Below are 25,236 nucleotides of genomic sequence, written 5' to 3' on the forward strand. Positions count from 1 at the left end.
GTTCATAAATACAGTGCTCTTTGGAGTTATAAATGTATCACAAGTGTTGCTTGTGTACTTTTACAGAGCATACCTATGTATGATCAGAATTTTATAATTATCAAATGAATTGGTATGTTTATGAGGATTCCCTAAAAGATATGAGCTTAAGTTTTTTTGTCACATGTATATCAAAGCAAACATTGAAGAGCATTGTTTATGTTTCAGTTGCGATATGCTAGTGTCGCCAAGCTTCGGGGGCCAATATAGCATGCCCACAACTTACTAGCTGTAATCCAGATGACCTTCAGATCATGGGATGAAACCAAAGCATCCAGAAGAGACCCATATGGTCACAGGAACTGAGCGCTGATCTTCCGATTAGAGGTGCTGATGAGCGTTACGCTACCTGCTACACTACGATGCCTCCTCTCTCAGTAGCAAGGTGCAACTTAGACTGGACTTTGCAACCACCTAGTGTTTATAATTTGATAATGACACGAAAGCCAATAAATTACCTGTAACATATTGAGAGATATGTTTATTGTTTACTTTAGGCTTGCATGTGCTAACTGTGCAAACAGATAGACAAAAGCTATTAGCTTTTCTGTATCCTGCAGTGCTTTTGCACGGCTTTATACCTCAGCGCAAAGTCCAAAACAGATCATTGTAGCATTTCTGATTATCAGAATAGTCAATCAAATGGTTAATGCACGGTTTTAGAAATAGCTACAATATGAAATGAGCAATGAAAAGTGTTCAGCAATTTGATATTTAACTGATTAAGTTGAAAGTAGTTAATGGAATATCTATTAATTAACAAATTTGTGGCATGTGAAGAACAAACTGATTTAGAGTGGCCTAAATTAAGGAGGTTGTGGAGTAAAAGCCTATTTAAAAATTGCTTGATTGATTTTGTAGAAATGATATTGGTGGACAAAGTATTTGAATGGGAGTGAACATTTATAGTGCTGTATGTGGATTTACACTATCGACTAAGCATATTGGACACTTGCAGTCTATTCTAATCATAATTTGTCTAACTTTGTGTTTCTCAGACATCTATTATGTACACTTGAGAACATGATTCAGAGTATGGTGGTTGTACAATTTCATTTCCTAGAATGGTAATCCAGAGGCCTGAACTAACAAATTTCATGCTGCTACTGGATTGCGATTCCAATCAATAATTTGGAATTTAAGGTAGAGATAATGATGACCACAAAACAGGTGGATTGTCATTTTAAAAGTCCCCTGATTCACCATTGTTCTTCAGGGGAAGAAATCTACCACCTTTACCAATCTGTACCCACTAGCAGTTCAACGGCAATTAAGGATGAACAAGAATGCTGACTTTGCCAGTGACATCTAGTTACTGAAATATGATCTTAAAATAAAGATCGCTGTGGAGCCAAACACTGTTGAAAGTATTTTGTAGAATAACATGGTGACCAGTTGAATATAACTTTAATGCATTGGTTGATTAGGGAGCACCACCTAAGGCACCTACTTTATAAAATCTGAATTTCAGAAACTCTGATGCAGAAAGAAGAGATACAGCAGAATTTATCGCATCAGGGTATCATCTCAACCTCAGGTTAACGTTGAACCCATTGAACAAGGAATACTCCTATTGAGGCAAGACAATGTGGATTCTGGTTAATGGCTTATGTAGTATCCCATAAAAGAAAAGTTGCTACCAGGTGTGCAGCTAGACTGAATAGTAACATTGTACACTTTTTAATTTGACGATATGAGGATCCCAGATGGTGACAACTTGCAAAAGTACTAAGAATGTGCAGTACAATCCAAGCCATAATAATTTGCATCTGTTAAACATTTCTTTAAATATAGAATAGATATTGGAAAACAGAAGAGATGACCAAGACCCTGGTCAACGATACAGATTTTAATGAGCAACTTAAATATGTTGTGAGGCAGAAGAGGGTTAACTCTGTTTACTCTATATGTTTGAGAGTCTTCCCAAAATATCTATATTTGTTCAATGAACACTGATGTTACGAAGGTAGGTGTCTAATCCACTTCTGGAGCGCACACGTGTATTTACATGTATTTGAGTAAAAGGACCTCGGAGAAAAGCAAATGTGGTATAATGCTGGTCATTTTCTTGTCTCAGTGAAATCCAGTTGATGATTACCTTAAGGTCAGTGCCACATTAGATTTAAACAACCTTGCAAACTCTGTACCTGAGCTTTCTTAAACTTCCTCAGCATCTGGAGCTAATGTGTTAGTTGCCTTCTGGAGGAGGGTCAGGGCTAATAGTTATTTGCCTGAGACAAGTGATTGTTACGACTTTTGGTGGCTATAATTAGATAGCTCAGGTTAAGTAGTATTTGAAAAGCAGGGCTATTATTTAAAATTATACTAGTGGTATTTTAAAAAAAATGAGAGGATTAGTTTACATAAATCCCTATTTTTACTTTTGTCCACCATATTATTAATCTAATTCTGTTCTTTTCTGTTTTACTCTGGAAATTCTTTAAAATCCATTTCACTTATTTGCAACAGATTTTTAATACCTACTGTACGGTGGTTATTTTATCAAAAAAATTGTCAGAAAAAAGAATAACCTTGCAAGCTCACTTATTTCAAATGCTTTTAATTAGTTTGATGGTAAAAAAGATGGCTTGTGCAGAGATGGCATGGATTGATGGATGGTAAGAGAATGTGGGGTTAAAGAGAATTGTTTAAATTGAATGAATGTTCAGTCTTTTAAAATGATGTGAAGGAAGGCACAATCAAATGCAGATATATTTTAGAACTTCTATTAGATTTGAGAGTACTTAAGGATGTCATTCCAATCACCAAACTAACACAAAATAGGGTTCATTAGGGTACACGATTTAATTATATTTTTCCAAAGCAATGGATAAACTACTGTTATTATAGAATGTATAAGTTTGAACACTTCACATTGGAAAGGACGTTACCATGGGTGATAGGTTTATAGATTTACTAATGATTTCTTGAGGAAAGTGCAAAATGGGCACACGAGAGACAAACTGAAATTTAACATTTACATTCAATTTACCAGCAAAATGATAGGTGTTACTACATCAATGGAGGTTCTTGAAAAGATCTGAAAATTAAGATGAACACTGTGTTGCAGAGTGAGCCTGGTAGTGTAGGGTCTGAATGTAATTGTGCAAGTACGTGAAATACGTCAATATGTGTTCATCAAGATAACAGAAGGCTTGCTAGAATCATGTCAGATCTTTAAAAAAATGAACGGTTGTGGGATTTTAGTTTTTGTATGAGAATGGGAAAAGTTGGGAGAAGGTTCAGCAAAGCGTACATTTAAAAACCACCAGGACCCCCAAGAATTGTATAATATTTAAATGAAAGTTTAGATTCTGTTTGACAAGGCTATTTCTTCTATTTCCACTAGAAAATCTAGAGCAAAATTTTGTGGTCCTTGTCACTATATCACCAGACAATGATCGATTAGTGCAGTATGAGTAGATATCCACCTCTTAAGCAAAAAGTGCAGATTCTGAAATAACAGCAGATACCTAGAGTTTGGGAGAGGAGCAGTGATAACATTTCATCGCAGTGAGCTGAAGTGGTAACTGATTTTTCACTCCAAAAATTCCCCTTGACTTGCTGAGCATTTTCACCATGTTCAGTTTTTAAAGTAAGACTCTTGGTTCTATTCAGGTTAAGATTTCCTGTGATGCTGAAAACAGAGTGGGATGATTTCCTATGTTGGCTATTTCTAGTAAAAATGTGTGTCCTTAGAGATTATGGTTCCACTAGAAGTCACATGAAGAGGAAATCTTCCCATTCTGTTTACAGTTTTGTTAACATGTAGTCACAGCAGGAAGCCTTTCCTTGTGCTGAGGGCAAGCATGGTGCTTCTTTGTAGGAAAACAAAATCAGAGGGTCTCAGTTGGAGCATTCTAACAAGGTTCCCATGCTCAAGGCTGGGAAGCTACATATTTGTGCTGCATTCAAGGTAGTACAGGATTCCTAAAGAGGAGAGAAAATGGATTCAAAATGAGTGTGTGGAAATACAAATTGTACTTAAATACTTCATTTTTGTAGCAATGTCAGTATGGTTTCATTCTTTTATTACATTGTCTGGTTTATAGACCTTTCAATTAGACCACATTAAAACAAAATAGATACAAGTGATATGTCAGAGATTCTGCATTAACAATTTATATTAACGGTGCACAGTTGACTTGTTTTGATTTATTCTTGATCAGCTTCCCTGTATGTAGCTCCCCAGCAAAATGTTTTAAAGCTTTATCGTGATAATTGCAAATGTTCTAGGCTCCAAACTAACTAGCCAAGAAAGCTCTCTTCTTCAGATACTTTTGTGATTATGAAGATGGTGCTTATTTTATAATCTAATTCTCCAGAAGTTCATTGTTTTTCAAGTTCATTATATTTAGTACATTTATGTGCTTACTTTGCAAGCAACGTTTTCTGGTATGAGTTACAATTGTTAGCTTGCAAAGTAATTCAATGCTTGGAAACTTTATTTGCATCATCTGGAGGTTAATTCACTTCCTGTTTGCCATGCCTTCACAGTAACAAAGTGTTTCTGGAGGTTGCTTAATGAGATTAAAAGATGCATGTTATTTTATCTTGATGTAAGGCACACAAACAATATTTGCTATGATGATTGCAAAATCTACTCCAATCTTCTGCATGTAACTTCATTAAAATATTTAATAATTGTCTGGCCTAATAAGTGAATTGAGGCAAATCTCTGAGCTGTAAGGAAAGAAAGGCCAGTCTTTCCTTAGGATGTGGTAAATTATTTTTACTTTGTGCAAAAAATTCCTAAAACAAACTGTACACAACTCTATCATTCCCTTTCTCTCTCTTGACTAAATTTAGTCTTAATGATACTGCAGTTGCTTAAAGTATTTACAGATGGTAAACAGGCATATTTTTTCTTGATTTGTCATCTTTAAAGTTCCCTACATGATTGTGAATGAAGAGCATTTGCAAGAGCGAAGCCTTGTGGATGAACCCATCATGGGCCCCTCTCATATATCTGCTCACTTTTCTCATGATGCTCTGTTGGCACAGCTCAGTTATTTTCTCCTTTTTAATTATACGCGGGCATTTTTTTTTCTTTGCTGGAAAAGTTAGCATGTACTATTGTCCCAAATGTTGTAAAGATGTCTCCAAGTCATTTTTTTCCCCCAGATTTTTTTCTAATAGCAAACTCATGCTCGACTAATTTGATGGGAAGCTGGTAGAGTAACTTGTCACCTTCACAGAAAATGATATGCCAACACGTAAATAAAAAATTATTTATTTAATATAGCTAATATTGGAACCTTAAAATATAAGTGAAAGGTAAGAATTGTCTTCTAGGTGAACAGAATGTACATTTTTGTTAAACTGTAAGGAGTGAATAGGAAGCTGCAGTTCGCTTCAATGTTCTGAGGTGTGGGTTGAATTTTACTGCCAATTACTCAAAAAACCTTCCGAAATTGTTTGTATCTGACAGTTGGTTCAGCTCTTATGCACCCAGCTGTCAAATCATCTGACACTACTGTCTCCTGAAGAATAACACTGACTGCTTTAATAACTGACTGAAGCAGGATTAGGTTTAGCAGAGGTGAGAAAACAAAAATAATATGAAATAAAAGCTCTTGGAAAAAGCGAGTGAATGACTTTTAAATGTTGATGCAGGTTGGCTCACTGATGTAGCTCATGATGGAGCTCCAGTAACCCAATCCTGACCTTGGGTGATATCTGTTGGGGGCTTGCAGGATCTCCCTGTGACCACAGGATTTATTCCAGTCCTCCAGTCTTCCCGCATCACAAAGATGCACAGGTTAGTAGGTTAATTGGTCACTGTAGATGAGTGGAAGGCTCTGGGAGGGGAGTTGACTGGAGTGAAGGAGTAGAGATTAAGAGAAAATTAAGTGGTAAATGGCATTTCTCTGCGAGTCAACATCTATCATAAACACAAGAGATTCTATGTGCCACAGTAGCGAAGCAGTTAGTGCGATGCTATCACAGCTCAGGGTGTTGGAGTTCAGAATTCAATTCCAACATCCCTCTGTAAGGAGTCTCTGCACATCCACACACACACACACACACACAAAATGCTGGGGAGGGGGGAGAGGTAAGGTGTAGTGATATTTAGGCTGGCAGATAATATGTAGCTTGAGTGAGGGCAATGTAAAAGGGGTAAGGGGCTGAAGAAGAAGAAATCTGGTAGGACCAGACAGTGGACCATGGAAGAAAGGGAAGGGGGAAGGGCACCAGAGGAAAGAGATGAGTAGGGGTGAGAAATTACCAGAAGTTACAGAAAGTGAGGCTCACGCCATCAGTTGGAGACTACCTGGACAGAGTATGAGGTGTTGCTCCTCCAACTTGAGCATGGTCTCATCACTGCTGAATTCATGTTCAAAGTTTTCCATTTTAGATCTGTTTAGTATAGAAACATAGAATAATAGAAAATAGGTGCAGGAGTAGGCCATTCTGCCCTTCGAGCCTACACCGCCATTCAGTACGATCGTGGCCGATCATCCAACTCAGAACCCTGTACCTGCCTTCTCTCCATACCCCCTGATCCCTTTAGCCACAAGGGCCATATCTAACTCCCTCTTAAATATAGCCAATGAACTGGTCTCAACTGTTTCCTGTGGCAGAGAATTCCACAGATTCACCACTCTCTGTGTGAAGAAGTTTATCCTCATCTTGGTCCTAAAAGGCTTTCCCTTTATCCTCAAACTGTGACCCCTCGTTCTGGACTTCCCCAACATTGGGAACAATCTTCCTGCATCTAGCCTGTCTAATCCCTTTAGAATTTTATATGTTTCAATAAGATCTCCCCTCAGTCTTCTAAATTCCAACGAGTATAAGCCTAATCGATCCAGTCTTTCATCATATGAAAGTCCTGCCATCCCAGGAATCAATCTGGTGAACCTTCTTTGTACTCCCTCTATGGCAAGGATGTCTTTCCTCAGATTAGGGGACCAAAACTGTACACAATACTCTAGGTGTGGTCTCACCAAGGCCTTGTACAACTGCAGTAGTACCTCCCTGCTCCTGTACTCGAATCCTCTTGCTATGAATACCAGCATACCATTTGCCTTTTTCACCACCTGCTGTACCTGCATGCCCACTTTCAATGACTGGTGTACAATGACACCTAGGTCTTGTTGCACCTCCCCTTTTCCTAATCGGCCACCATTCAGATAATAATCTGTTTTCCTGTTTTTGCCACCAAAGTGGATAACCTCACATTTATCCACATTAAATTGTATCTGCCATGAATTTGCCCACTCACCTAACCTATCCAAGTCACCCTGCATCCTCTTAGCATCCTCCTCACAGCTAACACTGCCACCCAGCTTCGTGTCATCCGCAAACTTGGAGATGCTGCATTTAATTCCCTCGTCTAAGTCATTAATATACATTGTAAACAACTGGGGCCCCAGCACTGAGCCTTGCGGTACCCCACTAGTCACCGCCTGCCATTCTGAAAAGGTCCCGTTTATTCCCACTCTTTGCTTCCTGTCTGCCAACCAATTCTCTATCCACATCAATACCATACCCCCAATACCATGTGCTTTAAGTTTGCACACTAATCTTCTGTGTGGGACCTTGTCAAAAGCCTTCTGAAAATCCAAATATACCACATCCACTGGTTCTCCCCCATCCACACTACTAGTGACATCCTCAAAAAATTCTATGAGATTCGTCAGACATGATTTTCCTTTCACAAATCCATGCTGACTTTGTCTGATGATTTCACTGCTTTCCAAATGTGCTGTTATCACATCTTTGATAACTGAATCTAGTATCTTAACATCCATCAGTCTGCCAGGGAACAATCTATTCTTGAAATGGATGTTCCCTGTCTTTAAATAAAAGATCATTCAGCATTTAGGTCAGTTGACTTCAATGGATTTGAATGTCAGGTGGGAAATGCAAGAGGCAGCCTTAAGGCCATTTAGTGCTAGCTCCAAAAGATTAATTTCTACGTGTTTAACCAAGCAATAACCGTTCCCCTGACATTGTTTTTTTTAAACAAAATGTTATTGAACAGCCAGGGACAACTGAGGGAAATAAAAATAAACCAAGCATCTACACCAAATTTCTGATCATTATTGCATGATTAATTCTGGAAATGTATGTGAATTTATTTTCTGTTCCTCATGTCCTTTTTGTCATTATGCCTTGGTAACATGGGTCACTACAGACCAATTTTCCATTTCTCTCACACTTACATACATGTGCATTTTACTGTGTGTATATTCTTCCCTGCTTTCCCAAAAGCAGAGGGATGTGAAGAGATTTTACTCTCTTTAATGTTGGAAATAAATGATAGCTCTCTGTTTTCTTTTATGAAGGTATTAAAAATGGAGATCATTCTGAAAATCTAAAGATGCCCAGCACATAAGATAAAGCATTTTGTTGACCAGTCAATTAGAGCCTGCTGAGATGTTAGGGATGAATTAGATTTAATTGGTTCCATTAATCTGTCTGAACACTGTGTGACATTCAACAACAACAATTATCAATGCAGGCCTTTTCAAGCATGCTGCAGTGGTTAGCTGACTCAGCCACATGAAAGTAATGTAGTAGGAGAAGTGCCTAGTCCCATCAGAGGTTGGCTGATGTGGCAAGTGTCTTGGGCAGATTGCAGTGCCATGCTCTTACCACAATCCACAGCTTAAGTTGGTGTTTCCTGCACTGAGTTGAATCACTTGTGGTTAAATATTTGTGGTTGTCACTCAGTTATTTCATGTCAAGTATTATCCCATACTTGCATCAATAATTTAAAACATACCTAAACACCCAAACTTTAGTTTTGTAAATGTAAGTGACCGACCTTGAGATATAAACATAACAAACTCCAGATGCTAGACATTTGTGACAAATGCACAAAATTTTGTTGCGGAAATATATCATGGGTCAGACAGAAAAGGAATAGGATGGATTCCTTTATGCAAAGGGGAGGACACACACACACACACACACACACACACACACACACACACACACACAACGTTGTTGAGCAACTGATATAAACTATAAAATGATGAACAAAATGAAAATAATTGAAATTTTTGGCCATTTGTTTAGGAAATGTTCAGTCACCTGATGCATTGGGGATTGGGGTATGGACAACAGCGTTAGACATTAAGTAATTATATTCATGTGTTTCTATAGACAATTGGCAACCTGATTGTTAAGTACAATTAGCCTTCTATTAGGAGTTCTATAGACTGACATTTTTAACTTCAGTTTCTCTCTGAGTTGAGTATGATAGTGTTCTAGTTATGACCATGCATGTTGAAACAGTAAAGCACAATAATGCAACTACCAGACAATAAGTCTTGATATTTCTGATTTTCACTGTCATTTAGTTAAGTAAAAAGGTGCAACATGATGCTGATGACAGTATAACACCTACATTATCAGACACTCGTGTTGAAAGTAAAATTAATATTTACCTGCCAACAAGAGTTCAGCCATTGTGACTTTGTGAACTGACCTGTATCTTACCGAAGCCGACTGTCTGCGTCTGAACGCGTACCCCATACCTTCCTCAAACCAGAATGCCAGTTGCAAACATTAGATCATAATCTCCTACACATTCACTGACGTCAATTTGTTGAGAGATATTCCTTCTACCTAGGTGTTCCTATCCTGGCCTAACAAGCTGCCATTACCAGCCTAGGATTCATAAGTTGGACTATGCGACCAGTTTCAGCCTGCCCTTGCTCCACCAAACTTATTTCTTGCTACCTGACTCCTATCACTTCATCAGTCCCTTCCCACCTGCATCTATGACATCCTTGTTATTTTCTGCCATTTTAACAAATTCCGGGTCATTGGTCCAACTCTGCCCATCATTCCATGAATGCACAGCCCCCCTACACCTCCGTTCATCGCCAGGAAGATCTGAGGGTCCTGGCTAGACTAACTTTCACTTTAAACGTTTACCCCTACTTGTTCCAAAGATGTAACTATGAGAATCCGCAGGACATTGTCTATTGTCTATTGAGTCCAGCCTACATGTCTCTTGAGGGATGTGTGGAATAGTCTTTGTTTCAGTCGAAATATGGATCAATCCTGCAGCTATCTTTTATTGTCTATTTTGTCTCATCCCGAACTTGTACAAGAATTATATTAATTATCATTGTGGAAATTTCCCCACTGTTCTCATTTTTTGAATTGTTTCTGACTCTTCCCTTTCTGGATCTTTACATCTCCATTTCAGGCTTTCGATTACAAGCCTATCACCTACCTCAGCTATGTTTCTATTGTTGAAGGAGTAATACTTCATATTCCATCTGGGTTGCCTGTAACCTGAGGGCATGAACATTGCTTTCTCTTACTTCTGATCATTTCTCCCCCCCCCCCCATTCTCCCTTTTTGCATTCCCATTCTGACCACCCTCTCAACAGTTCTCCTCTTACCTGCCCTGTTACCTCCCTCTGGTTCCCCTCTTCCTTCACTTCCTTCCATTGTCCACTATCCTCTCCTATCAGATTCGTCATTCTTCAGTCCTTTATCTCTTCCACCTATCCCAGCTTCTTACTTCATTTCCCCATCCCCACCCACATATCTTTCCTCTCAGCTGGTCTCACCTGCCAGCTTGTACTTCTTAACCTTACCCTGTCTTATTCTGGCTTCTGCCCCATTCCTTTCTAGTTCTGATGAAGGTTCTTGGCCTGAGGCTGTTTATTCCTCTCCATAGATGCTGCCTGACCCACTGAGTTCCTCCAGCATTTTGTGTGTATTGCTATATTTCCATTCTGCTTTGATTGAGGGGTGAACCTAAGCTTCCTGTGCCTATCACTGTAATTCTGTGTTCCATTCCCATTCTGACATAACTGAGTTCCTGCACTGTTATATTGAGGCTCAACATAAGTCTGAGAAACAGTATTGTTCTGTCTGGGTACAGTACAACTATCCAGATTCAATCTTGTACTCTACAGCTTCAGGTAAGTCCTTTTGTATAAGGACTGATCCTTTCTGCCATAAACAGAAGAGATTCTGCAGATGCTGGAAATCCAGAGCAACCAACACAAAATGCTGGAGGAACTCAACAGGTTTGGCAGTATCTTTACTTTAGCCCAACAACCTGACAAATCAATACTTTAGCCCAACAACCTGACAAACAGGCTCAGTTTTCTCTCTGGTGCAACCACTTTAGCCGCCGGGGATTCTCCTGAACCCTGCATTGTACCATTTTTAATGCTCTCACTCTGTAAGTCCCACTACTAACTTGTTGACTGCAATATTTCCCCAGGGAAATTCTAACCTTGCCCTACCATAGATTTTCTCCCAGTCTATCCCTCTCCCACTCCTGAAAATAAAAGCCAATGCTGTCTTCTGCTTTCCCAGTTCCGACCAATACTTACTGACACAAAATATTAATTCTATTTCTCATACTTACTGACACAAAATATTAATTCTATTTCTCAGTACATTGAGGTGACCTGACCTGCTGAGTGTTTCCACCATTTTCTTTTTTCATATTAGATTCCAGCATCTGCAGATACAGGTAAATATTTACCTAATCTTGGAACCCATCTTTCTTCAAAGATCTGCTTGTTTCCATTTCGATGTTCTAAGCTGTTTTGTCTGATGGGCTGGGCTGAGTTCCCAACTCGTGGTACTACTTGCAATCTTGGGCAGGGCAGCTGCCATACTAAGCTACATAGTATACTTTCTAACATATATCTATATTAAAAACGGTAAAAGATATTAGGGAAATTCTGAATTTCTTTGCCGTCTAAGGAGCTGGAGGCGTTGGGTGTTTTCTTGGACGTGGCATCCACCTGGGCAAATTACTTGTGATGTTTATGCTAGGAACATGAGTCATCTCTACCTCAGCACCATTGGATACAGAAAGGGGTACTCCATCCCCGTGTTGTCTTGATACCATATCACTAGACTCTATCTCCTTCCCTTAAGCTTATCTCATTTTTGTTTGAGACCCAGCCCACGGTGTCATCCACACACTTGTATACGAAGTTAGAGTAAAATTTGGCCACACACTTGTGAGTGTATAAGGTCTACAGTAAGGAACTGAGAATATAACTTTGTGGGGCATTAGTATTTAAGGTAATTCTGGAGGAGGTTTTGTATGGTGATATAAGTGGTACAAAAAAGTAGTGAGGTAGCGTTCAGTCACAAATGAGATAATCTGGAGATGCTAGAAATTCAAGTACCACATATTTTGTGTATGAGGTAGTATTCATGGGTTCACTGTTCATTTGAGAAATCTGATGGCAGAGCAGAAGAAGCTGTTCCTGAATCATTGTGTTTTCAGGCTCCTGTACCTCCTCCCTGGTGGTAGGAATGAAAAGAGGGCATGTCCTGGGTGATGGGGGTCCTTAATATTGGATGCCATCTTTTTGAGGCATTGCTGTTTGAAGATGATCTGGATCCTGGTGCCCATGATGGAGCTGATTGAGCTTACAACTTTCTGCAGCTTATTTTGATACCCACTCCCCCTCCCCATACCAGATGATGATGCAGCCAGTTAGAGTGCTCACCACAGCACTTCTATAGAAACTTGTGAGTGTCTTTGTGACTTTATTTCAAACTCCTAATGAAATAGAGCTGCTGTTGTGCCTTCTTTGTAACTGCATCGATAATTTAGGCCCAGGATAGATTTTCAGAGACGTTGACAGCTGGGAACGTAAAATTGCTCACTTTTTCCACTTCTTGATCCCTCTTTGAGGACTGGTGTATTTTCCCTTGTCTGACCCATTCAGAAGTCCACAATCAATTCTTTGATCTTACTGATGTTGAGTGCAATGCTATTGCTATGATACCACTCAACTAGCTGATATATCTCACTTCTGTACCATCACCTTTTGAAATTCTGACAACAATAGTTGTTTGAGGGTCTTGCACAATTATCTATTGGATTGTACTGGTAATATTTTTACTTCTCTGTGGCCCTAGAATATCTTGAGTTTAGCTGTGCTTAGGGAACAGACAGAGAACTGAGAGTACTATATCTGATGTAACTATACATAGCTGAAGATGCACGGACTCTCCCTGGGTGCAGGTCCCATGTGTACTCTCTCTCCTGAGGGTTGGGGCCTGATCCTGGTATCCCAGTTCCCTATACAAGGAGAGAACCCCTTAGCTGAGATGCTTGGGGCCAAAAGTGTTTTAGACTTAGGGTTTTTAGCATCTATATAATGAGATACTTTGGGGATGACACCCAAGTCTAAATATAAAATCCATTTACATTACATAAACAGATTATCCATATGCCATGAAGGTATTTTTATGTTCAACTTTTAATAATTTTGTGCATGAAACAATAATGTTTACATTGAACCATCAGAAAGCTAAGCTATCACTACCTCGGCTGCCCAGGTGGACAGTCAGTGCCTGTTTGGTATCAACATCATTCGCAACTCTGAATTTATGTGCTACCAGTAAGCAGCCTTTGTCTTACACTTGGTCAACACACATAGGTACTGATGCAGCCATTCAGCATGACAGATTTTCCTCAGTGACAGCCTTGGCAAACTCAATAAATTTCTCTTCTGCTTCATGATCACCAGATGCATTATCATTACAAATCTTTAAAAATATAATGTCTTTCCTTTTCTTAAATTTCTGCAGCCAGCCTGCTAAATATTCACAATTACCTTCAGTTTTCAGTTAGTTGTGATAGATCTTTGCTTGTTTCATGATCACCGTACCGGTAAGCACCATATGTTCATTCTGACGCTAACGAGTCCCCTCTTTCAAAACACGATCGAGATCTTTATTTTCCAATTTATGCAGTGGTTTTCTATTTTTTTTTATCAACTTCTGTTCATTACATTGGTGAGGTCACTTCTCAGAACTCTGCGGAGCACAGAGACCTGCCCATCACCTGCAAACCTTCCCAGCACCTTATGGTATTTTTCCATTTGAGACATCAGAAGAGGTGTTTGGATTCTGGAATTTTGGATGGGGGTGCTCAACCTGTATTAGAGTCTATTTGGCGTATCTTTCTGTTAATAAATGTATTATAACCTAATAAAGTTAATAAAGCTGGAGAACCCATCAAATAATCTTACACTATGCTCATTGAAATTAATGGAAGCAAAGAAGAAAATGGTGGAAACGGCCAGTGGATCAGGCTGTGGAAAGAAAGCTTCAGTTAATCTTTCAGATCTGAGATCCTTTGTCAGAATTTGGATAGAAAGAGAGAGGCCTTGTAAATTTAACCTTCCATGATCTCTCATGGACTTCAGATAGCAAGAGAATTATCTTTGTCTAACCAAGTTTTACTTTTGTAAATTATGAAACAGTAGGACTTTTGAAGGTTTTTACCTTGCACAGTTTATTTTGATAATAAAAATATTCTGCAATACTTTTCTAACGATATAAATATTGAGGACAACATCTGTACTATGTTTCTATGTGACTGCTTTAGTCATGAGAGGAGTCGATGAGATGGGATTTGCTGTCTGGGAAACTCATCTTGTAATTTTTTGGAAGTTAAAATTGGAAGATAGGACAATGAGAAGTTTCTTCTCTCAATGACTAGCTATATTAAAATATCAATAGAAGTATGACCTTTCCCCAATCCAGTGCTCCTTCTCACAGCAATATTGTTTTTTTTTGGAAAATTGAGATGAAGACAGTTTCTATTTTCTCTAAAAGCAATTTATATTTGCAGAAATAAACATATAAAATGATACATTGAGCAACAGAAAGCAATCTGTATCAATTTTGTGTAAGTTAATGGTAGCCAAATTTAAAATAGCAACAGAGGATAAAATATTTTGTTTGTGTTTGAACCATGATAGAACTCCTGTTTGTTTGGGCCATAATAATCCAATTTGGGTGTTAATCATTACCCACTTCTCCTGCGCTAAATGGACATTATGACATTCAAAAAAAAAATTACCAAGGTGGGAGGTCCTAAAGGGATCACTAATTATGTTTTCTCTCACTAAAAGAAACGAGTTGCCCATGTTGTTCTCAGATGGCTGCTGCTACTGCTACCTATGCCCATGATCACCACTCAGTTGGCAGTTGCTCAGTGCTGTTGAAGTAACTTCCCTATGGCAGCCTCAAAGTTTTATCATGGAGATGGGGGAACATTTACTGTAGTAAAGAAGACAGAAAATTGAGTACTGTGCTGGGTGGGGGGTGGGGCTAGTAAATTGGATTGAGAAGATGCTGCTGCTAAATGTAATAAACCTGGTGATGCTCTGTGACATCACACTGCAAATTCAGAGCTGCAGAATACAGCATCCAGAGCAGAGGATGCTCCAATGTTTACCAGTACCATGCTTGAAAAAAGGAGTGCTTGTAAGTCAATGTCTTACATACTTGGGCTGCCGACAGCAACATGCCAGAAAGTCCTATATCCTGGACCAGTCTTTCAAGCTGCCCCCAAGTGTCGCCCATCGTTGGAGATCATTCCTCTCCCAGGGATGAGGTCTTTGGAGCTTCTATTAGCATTTGTCCAGCTCTGGATTTTTATGGAATGGGGTTGCTAGCCCCATGCCCAGCCGTCCTCCTCTCGTAGCCGGGCAGAGTTAAATCAAATGTCACTGAACACATAGTACAAAAGGGATCCCAGTAGCGGGATAATTTTTAAATTTGTGTGTGTTGCGGAATGTCTGGTATGATGTTCATCTTGTTTTACTGTGAACAGAAAACATTTGTAGTATGCAATCTTTTGATTTAACTTCTATGGATGTGTTAGGCAAGAATACTGATAATTGAATCAATTGCACAAACTGATAGGGCAATGTCACCTCCATTGTGGTGAAACCTGATATGAATTACCTGTTTTAATTTCCTCTTGGGCAGGACTTATGCTGCAAATGGATGCAAGCTCTCCAGAAATGCTGAAAATGAATTGGGGAACTGCAAAATGTAGTGTATACCATTTCAACTCTAATTTATAGGCCTGCATGTGTATAAACTTATGATTTAGCGCACATTTGTCAACATATGAAATTCAATGGATTTGGATAATTGGGTCATCAGTTAATCAGGACACCCACTTATTTGGGACAACTCTTAAAAAGTAATTGAGAAAATAGCTGGGATTCCCTTTGTTTATTTTGGAGACTATGCCACGTAACTGTAGTAGGAGATTGGTGCCAAACAGTTTCTAACTAGCGTCAGTCGCATGTGCTTGGTTGATGGTTAGATACATCACTGCTTTGAGTGAACAGTTTTAAAATTGCTAACACGAGGAAAATTGCATCAATTGCATATATTTGTGTTCAAAAAGCAGTGATTTTTGTCACTGCTAGTTGGTGAGATATAAGCAGTAAGACTGTTTGGAACTGATTGGCTTATTGCAGTTTCAAACATTCAGTCTTGGAGATGCCAGAAACAACCATGAATGAAAATGAAACTATTGCACTACTTCAATAAGTTAGAATCTATGAAGTATTTGAAGGTTTTGACAATCATCTTGAATGTTACAATCTAAATGAAGATTTAAAGGATGCAATTGTCGATAGCAGTGTGTGAAGGCAGTCTGCACTAGGTGTCTACGCTGATTTCGTTTGTTTACAGTCAAAAGAACACAAAGCGTATGAATTCCTCTATTGATAAGTGTTTGGAACTAATACATAATTTTATACTATATTTGTGATCTAATTGGTTCTGTATTTCATTTAAATATATAATTTGTTACTCAGTTTGTCTCTTTAATACCTTTTTAACTATTTCTATTAAACTACAGCTAATTGGAGCAGCCACTTAATTGAACCAAAATATACTGGTCCCAATGTGTCTTAATTAGCTGGAACCCACTGTTCTTTCTTGTCACTATCAGAAATTGAGAGTAGAAGTGTGTTATGGTTTTGTTACAAATAATGAAGAAAGTAAATTGTTTTTCTATTTTAAAATCAAAGGTATTCTATTAAGTGGTTAGTTCCTGTCGCTTAGTGTTGAGTTATAACTTAATTTTCCCACTTCACATTATGTAACCAACCTATTTTTGAAAAAGCAGGATATCTCACATAACAGTTTACTGCCGTCAGGTACATCCATGGTGACAAAATGCAAGCGGCTAATTAAAAACTGATTGAAATTCAAGCCTTGATTAGAATTAGCAGAGATGTTTAAAACTTGTACCGGATGAGTACATGACCTGCTCAGATTAGTCAGTGTTATTGTGTTATAAGCAGTAGCATTTGTAATTGACTGCTGCCGCAATAATGAATTTTTTTTATTACCAATTATCAATGTGACAGCTCTCAGTAAGTTTGAACTGTGAAGATGGCAAGAACTGTACTGCAAACCTGACACCTTTAAGACTGCTGTGCATCCTGTAGTGAATCACATGACTAGAGCTCTTTTCAACTCCACATAAGAAATAATAGCTATGGCTATGAGTTGAAGCTCCATGTCATGTCATCCTGATATCAGGTTACATTTTGAACCTTTTCTGTAAAAAAAAATTAATCTATGTTTTCATCTTCATTAATTGTGAGTCTTGACCAATCAAAGAAACTTCTAAGTAAAAGGCTGGGTATGCTCAACAAACTCATCAGGTATGTTAAAAATGGGAGCCTGAGCTTCGCAGGAACTGGAGGAATTAAACTGAACAGAAGTAATGAATGAGGAAAAGATTGATTGGAGAAAATGTGTACAATATAGAAAGAAGACTGGAATAAGCAGTACACTAATATACTGACTTTAACATACTACAGTCAGTAAAAACAAACATGACACTGATAACTTAACTTGTTGTCCTATTCCTGCCCGATTCCAGCTCTGGTATCTTCCACTGCACAATCGTTGTCACCTATTTGAATCAGACAAGGCTCCCATTACTACGTTCAGACAGAATTATCACAGCACAGAAGGCCATTTGATCCATTAAGACTTTTTTTTATTGTAGCAGTACATCCTGTTCCTCGCCTGGATCTTTTTGTAAAATTCTTGTTTAGATGTTGTACATTCTGCAACTTTTGTTTTGTTTAACTCCACATGCCAGTGTTTGTAGTTGTAGTTTCTCGTTTTGACCCTCCACACTTGGTTAAATAATTGAATATTTTTGCCTTGAGAGAAAATGTGTTGCACCTCCTACAATGTCAAAAATAATGAAGATCAGCAGGGGTTTCCTGCTGGGAAGCTTTTGGGTACTGAAGTGCATTCATCTGCTAATCTCTGAGCTTTCATCATACATGGCAATTGCCCTCTACTCTAACTGTTGAATTAGACTCTGTTCTTTTCTATCCAGAGTAAAGCTGCCATTTTTGCAGTAGAAAAATACCCTTTATATTCTGGCATAGTGATTATGTAATTGTACTGCATCATTCAATAAAACGTAGGTCATATAATTTGCCTATAATTTTAATATTCTAATTTTTATTTTTGGGTGAATGTTAGTGCATCAATATGTAGGCAGTTAGTGGAAGGAAATAAACTCCTTTTCTTTCTGATAACTGGATCAGAACTAACTGCCTGTGCCACACTGAACTGATACTACGGCATACAGACTTACCTTCAAGAACCCTTTACAATTCATATTCTCAGTTTTATTTTTTATTTGCATAGTTTGTCTTCGTTTACACATTTGTTGTTTGCTGAACTTTGTGTATGTATACTTTTTCATAATTTCTGTTGTTTCTTTGTATTTACTGTGAATGTCCATAAGAAAATGCATCTCAAGGTGTTATATGGTAACCCATATGACCTTGATAATAAATTCATATTGAGCTTTGAAATGACCAGACCTATGGCACATTACAGTTACCACTGCCATTTCCAATAATAAACATCAAACCAATCAACAAACATGTTCATCGTCTATCCTATGGTCCCATAATAAAGCCTTGCTATGTTTAAATTCCCAGCTTAAAAGGTGTGCATTTACGGATAACTGGACAGTATGACATAAATGTTATTTCATATTGGTGCTTTTACCTTCTACCTCCCTACTAAACACACAGGCCCAAGATTAAAATTGTAATTTGGCTTCTTATGCAAATACTAGTGACGAAATGCCAGCGTGCTAATCCTTTGCATCACCCATTTTGTTTTTTTTTGTGTGTTTATATTCTTGGAAGAGTATGTTTTTGTGGTTAACTTTTAAACAGTTGCAGTGTTGTTGGGTGTGTCTGAATGTGGGCCACAAATTATCAAGGATATGATGCCTGTAATGCAAAGATTAGCAGTTACAGAACTGTGCTTTCGTAGGGCTATGTCACAAATAAGTTTGTCTTATTGTTGCAATAGAAGGAAGGTATTCCAATGAGTAAACGTTGGCTCTGGTGATATTATACAAACAATGCTCAAACATATTTGACTCAAATGAAAATATAGAATTAGTGTATAGCTATAAATTTTATTTTAATTTGTGGGTATGAATATCAATTCCCTGATGTACAGTCAAATAATAGTTTGCATTACAAATAATGCCAAAAATGTAGGGATCTCTCAGGATTACCTCATACCATTCCAGTGCAAAATATTGTTAGAAATCTGAAATTATAAAAAAAATCAGGCAGCAGCTGTGAAGTGAGATAAACTGTTTTGGCCAAGAACATAGCACAATACAAGCCCTTCTGCCATCCTTTCAATCTACTCTCAGATCAATCAAACTTTTCCTAGTACACAGCCCTTAATTCTTCTGTCATCCGTGTGCCTAAAAGTCTTGTAAATGTCCTTGATGCATTTGCCTTTACCACCACCCCTGACAATTGTTAATCATACTGACCTTTTTCCGTGTTTTTTAAAAAAAACTTGTTTCTGACATCTCCCCCCCCCCCCCATACTTTCTTTCAATCACCTTAAAATTATCACCCCTCTTTTTAGCCATTTCCACCCTGGGAAAGGCTCTGAATATCTACTTGACCTGTGCTGCTTATCACCTTGTACTCCTCTGTCAAGTCACCTCTTATCGTCCTTCATTCCAAAGAGAAATGCCGTAGCTCACTCAGTCTTTCCTCATCATGCTCTCTAATCCAGGCAGTATTCTGGTAAGTCTCTTCTGCCCCTCTTTAAAGCATCCACATCCTTTCTACAAGAACTGACTAGCGTTTGGGTTGGTGGTATTGATCAGAAGGGTCATTGACCTGAAGTGTCACTGCTACTTTTCTGTCCATATTTCATACCTGAGCTACTGAGTATTGTAGTATTTTCTTGCTTTAAATTCCTATAATCCATGTTGATGCAGAGGAAGCAACATCACGAAAGGAATATAAAGTGGCATCTTGCCTCCTCCTCTGAGAGGAAGCGCACCCTGTAATATAGGTATAGCAACACTGATGTTCTTTGATGCAGCTTGACAGTCTTCAGTGAATATTATCTCCTCTTGCCTACTTGTAACTCCACAACAGCTATACATTACGAACAAGTTCCACAGATAGGATCCCTAAGGGCATTCTGCTTTGGAAGGAGTTGCTTCAGGACATCAACATATTGTTACTTAATTTTTCTCTCTGTATTGATTTGGAACAGCAACAGGGGTCTGTCTAACGTCCACCACATCGACAATCTTAATGACTTCCTCTATTCCTCCTAGTAATACATCCAAGTCCTGGTATTGCTAAGTACTAAACAAGCCCAGAGCAATAAATGAGGAATGACAGCACCGTGTTTATCATCCAGTTTTGTCTTCACTTGTCAACTGGATTACTAGTTAAATTCTGAAGCCCTTGTTGTAACTAAACAGGAAAGGGTGAGAAATAGCTGGCTTATTGATCACTACAGATTTCTCTGATTCCTGCATTGTTAGACAAAGGATCAACAGAACCAGATGGAAATGATCAATACACGTGTGCAATGAAGACTGCTTGCCAACCAGTTAACTCTTTTGACTGAAAGTCAATTTTAGTGGTGTCCAGAAATATTTCTCTGTGGTATCGGTATCAGAAGGGGAAATGATAGGGAGTGGGGGTAACTGAATGTGAAGTGGTTCTCATGTATGGTTGACACAGCAGCTGGTCCAACTGGGGCCTTGTCTATCCCAATCATTTTCTTGCCTTATCTCCCTTCTTTTATGACCTTTCATTCTGTGTTAAATAGAACCACTAAGTGTTCAGCAAGTGAACTTTAAAACTGCAAAAAAAAAACAAGAACAAAAAGTGCTGGAAATTAGGTTGGCAGGCATCTAAGGGAGGAGAAACATATTAGGTAACCAATCACCCATATCTTACTGGCAATAAATTTCAGTGCTTCATGACAATAAAATTGAAATAATTTCTCATCTCTGTCCCAAATGATTCTTCTTCCCTCCTTTGTTCTAAGACTACAATTCTGAGTTTCTTTTGCGTAGAAGAAAGGAAAACCTGTCACGGTATGTGGTAGAATGTCTTTGAGGGCTGCATGATTTCCTAATATTTGTCTACATATATCTCATCAGTTTTGTTATGCAGGTTTTTAAGTAATTTTCTTTTGGTTTTGAGTGGCAGAATACAAACCAACATGGTGGATCATAGATTGTTCTAAATACTTTGAATATTCATGAAATACAAACTTTGTTAGATATTCTTCTATGTGGTACCAACAAAATTTTTGTTGGTTTCAGTAACTCCACCATATATTTGTCATTAAAGAAGGATTATTTCTCTCATCCTGTAAGTTATATAAAACCTTTTGAATATTAAAAGAAAATTAGCAGGTTTAATGTAAAGGCACTGAATTACACCAACTACATTCTCATGATTAGTCACATCTTCTGCCTCACTGAATTCCAGTTCTTTGATTTTTGAGTATAACTGAACAGAAAAAAAAAACATACGATGCCTGACCTGCTGATTTTCTCCAGCATTTTGTGTGTGTTGCTTTGGATTTTCAGCATCTGCAGACTTCCTCGAGTTTACGAAAAGCCACCTTAAACTGAAAGGAAACAATCTACAATATTCTGAGGACTGGTAATAGGCTTAAGGATTTCACTCACAGGGTCATTAAAACTCTTACTGGGATAATCACTGAAAGATTACACAAAAGATTACACAATCATATTAATGACAGAAGAGGTTTACAAAGTATTTTCCATCTCTGCCTGGTAAATAAACCCTGGTGGAATTATTTATCAGATAGTCTGTGCTATAGGGAAGAAAGAAGCCATTTTTAAAACAGACAGAACCACACAGCAAGGCTAATCCAACCCCTAATTATGATTTAAGTTTGTATCATTAATTGACATTTTCCTAAGAAAACAAACTTCATCATTTTTAATTTGATATGCTGGTAGTAGCTTGGATTCTGTTCTCTCTTTGAAGTTACTTTCAAAATTTCAAGGAGTAGTTTTTGAGAATGGGGATGCATTCAGAAGGTTGAAGATTTAGATTAATTCTGACATAGGAAATGAGGAACGATTAATGTTTCTGGCAAACAGTTGTAGGCAAGGAATAGCACAGGTAATTTCAGGAATGGGGAAACAAGGCTTGATTTTGTAACAAGGGCACGTTGACTGCTAAACTTGAACCTGTTCATGAAAATTGTGCCATTGAGTTCTTTCCCAATACAATTTCAGTCTGTTGCCTTATCCATAGATTTAGTATTGCCTAACAAAACTGATGATACGCTAGGTAGTTGAACAGCCAATCAGAGAGCAGAGTTTATCACAGTTGGCAAAGTAGAAAATAAAATTAATTTCACTTTAAATGTTTTATGGAAAGCATAGATTACGGTATACTTGGGTTAGAAATACCATAAACTAATTATTTTTAAGACCATGGCATTTACAAATGATCTGAAAGAATTAACTCCCTGCCTCTCCACTTTGCCTTGGACAACCTGGATGACAGCAATACCTATGCCAGGCTGTTGTTTATTGATTACAGCTCAGCGTTCAATACCTTCGCACACTTGGTACTAATCAACAAGATTCACAATCTGGGCCTTTGTACCTCCCTCTGCAATTGTATCCTTGACTTCCTCACCAGAGACCATGGTCAGCACGGATTGGAAGCAACATCTTCTCCTCACTGACAATCAACAGCGGCGCACCTCAACGACGCCTGCTTAGCCCGCTGCTCTACTTAGCTTGATCATGTGTACTAGCCTCCTCAGTATTGAAGACGCCTTCAAAAGCCAATGCCTCAAAAGGGCGGCATCCATCATTAAAGACCCCATCACCCAGGACATACCCTCTTCTCATTACTACCATTGGGGACGAGATACAGGAGCCTAAAGACACACACTGAATGCTTTAGCACCAGCTTCTTCCTCTCCCCCCACGCAGATTTCAGATTTCCCTTCTTCAGATTTCTGAACAGACAATGAACCAACCCATGAAAACTGCCTCACTAATTTTGCTCTCTTGTACTTCTTTAATTTACATATATACATCTTATTGTAATTTATAGTTTTTTTTAAGTATTGCACTGTACTGCTGCTGCAGAACAACAGATTTCATGACACATATCAGCGATATTAAACCTGATCCTGATAATCAATTACCTGAAAGTATGTATAATCCATGTGAACAATATTAATTTTTAGGGTGGGAGAGGTGATTTCAAATTAATTATGTTTTCAATGAGCTGTTAAAATCTCAGTAATGGTCCATCCACCAAGTGGACTAATTTCTATGCCTTTTGAAGAAATGTTCAAAATAGGTTCTTGTCAATTTAATGATCAGATCTAATATGAACTCCATGGAAGAGTACAACTGGATTTCTGCTTTTAACCAGCATCATGTGTAAATGCAAGGCTGCAGTTTTGCAGATGAAAGGCAGTGAATACTGACTTTTTTGTTATTGTTCCGAGCCAATAACTGAAGGCAAGATTTAACTGGACAAGGAGTTCTGACATTGTCCTTTTAAGTTCTTTGACCTGAGTCTAAATGTGATTAAGAATGATGTAATAATGTTCATTTTCTCTGGATACTCACATTAAATGTTTAGTTAGCTTCACTCTTCTGAAGATCCAAGGCATAAATGTTGTTCAGCACTAATTAGCACCTAATTGAGAAACTTGCTTGGCAGTAAAGATGGCAGGTGTGGAAAATGCTCCAATTAAGTGCAGTAAGAGTTGTTTTTCTGAAGTTAAAACATGTTTTTACTGTAGTATATATGTGTCTCTTGTGAGTTCTTGGAATTCTTGAAAAGGTTAAACTTACTAATTCTTTAACAGTAATTTTATATGTGATATTAGCTTATCACTTAACCACACCTATTATCAGTAGAAACCAAAAGCTCTTTCCCCACATACATATCACGTGATGTGACTAGAAAATATATTAATGTAAACTTAGATTTTGTGAAGTTTTCTTCTGTGTGCAAGTTACAGATACAGATATTTGTCTTTGCTTCCCAAGGGATAATTAGACCAGGTAGCTCCTTAGTTTTGCATAGCCCAACTATTTTTTTTAATTGACACCAGACAAGGTGGACAAAAGTTATCCATCTTCCCAGAAGGAGAACAGTGGAGATAAAAATGGTCAATATGTATTATATCATTCATTTTCGAATCTTGCCAGATTTAATGAAAAAGAAAGTCATGTATCTATATTAATCTGATTATTGAAAATTTTACAGCCTCGTTTTTGAGTTGTGTGCATGTCAAGTACAAATTGGGCCATGTGCTCAAATTCATAAAGGAAATTTTTAACAAGTGTGCTTTGTGAATGAGGAGTTGGGGTGAGAGGTGCACTGAATGGTGACGACACCATTAACGTTAGTTTGAGAAGTCCAGCAAACTTAAATCTCCAGCTGCCTTAAGATGTGATTTATGCTACAATGAATGACACTGTGTAAAATTTCTTGAATTAGAATCTTGATTTTAAACTTAATGTTTTAACTTTCAGAAGTAACTCAGAGAGGAGGAAGGAAAAGTCGAGAGATGCAGCAAGATACAGAAGAAGTAAGGAGACTGAGGTGTTTTATGAACTGGCTCACCAGCTGCCGCTGCCCCATAATGTCAGCACACACCTGGACAAAGCTTCTATCATGCGCCTGACCATTAGTTTCCTACGTACCCGCAAGCTTTTGGACTCGGGTAAGAGTAACATAAAATGCCTGGCAATAGCACAATGTACAAATAATTACATGCACTCGTGATGCTCAGCAAGTTCTTCCCTATAGAAATTAAAACTTTAAAGTAAGCCACTTAATTTTGCATCAATTTCCAGGAGACTTGGTACTCGCAAAATTCCCATGGAAAAATGTGGTCACTACAAGCCAGCTGTGGATAATGAGCCATTTTATAGAACTGTATTGAGAATTTCAGGCTATTATGTGTCACTGAGGATTCCAGTGCAGCCCTCCACATAGGAAAATCTACTGTAGTGAACATAGAAGTTTGTGAGAATTCTCTTAGACATGCTCTGGAAAGTTGCCAGAGTCTGACCCT

At 38.2% G+C, this 25,236-nt stretch overlaps 1 protein-coding gene and 1 long non-coding RNA gene across 4 annotated transcripts in view; one reads left to right on the plus strand and one right to left on the minus strand.

Moving 5' to 3' along the window:
• LOC140201231 (endothelial PAS domain-containing protein 1-like) overlaps window positions 1-25,236 on the plus strand; it is a 124,326-nt gene that overhangs the window by 37,725 nt on the left and 61,365 nt on the right. For both annotated transcript variants that reach the window (XM_072265002.1, XM_072265000.1), the window contains exon 2: window positions 24,692-24,882. In XM_072265002.1, coding sequence (XP_072121103.1) covers window positions 24,692-24,882 — 191 coding nt within the window. The remainder of the gene's footprint in view (window positions 1-24,691; window positions 24,883-25,236) is intronic.
• LOC140201233 (uncharacterized) lies at window positions 1,294-23,973 on the minus strand. Of its 2 annotated transcripts, XR_011886801.1 has the most exons (4): window positions 23,777-23,973; window positions 21,687-21,774; window positions 17,674-17,734; window positions 1,294-3,969 (listed from the first exon to the last, which is right to left on the minus strand). It is a non-coding gene; the product is annotated as an uncharacterized lncRNA (long non-coding RNA). The 2 variants fall into 2 exon arrangements; XR_011886802.1 differs by lacking the exon at window positions 17,674-17,734.

The sequence above is a fragment of the Mobula birostris genome, chromosome 8, assembly GCF_030028105.1.
Source record: "Mobula birostris isolate sMobBir1 chromosome 8, sMobBir1.hap1, whole genome shotgun sequence".
Classification (NCBI taxonomy): domain Eukaryota; kingdom Metazoa; phylum Chordata; class Chondrichthyes; order Myliobatiformes; family Myliobatidae; genus Mobula; species Mobula birostris.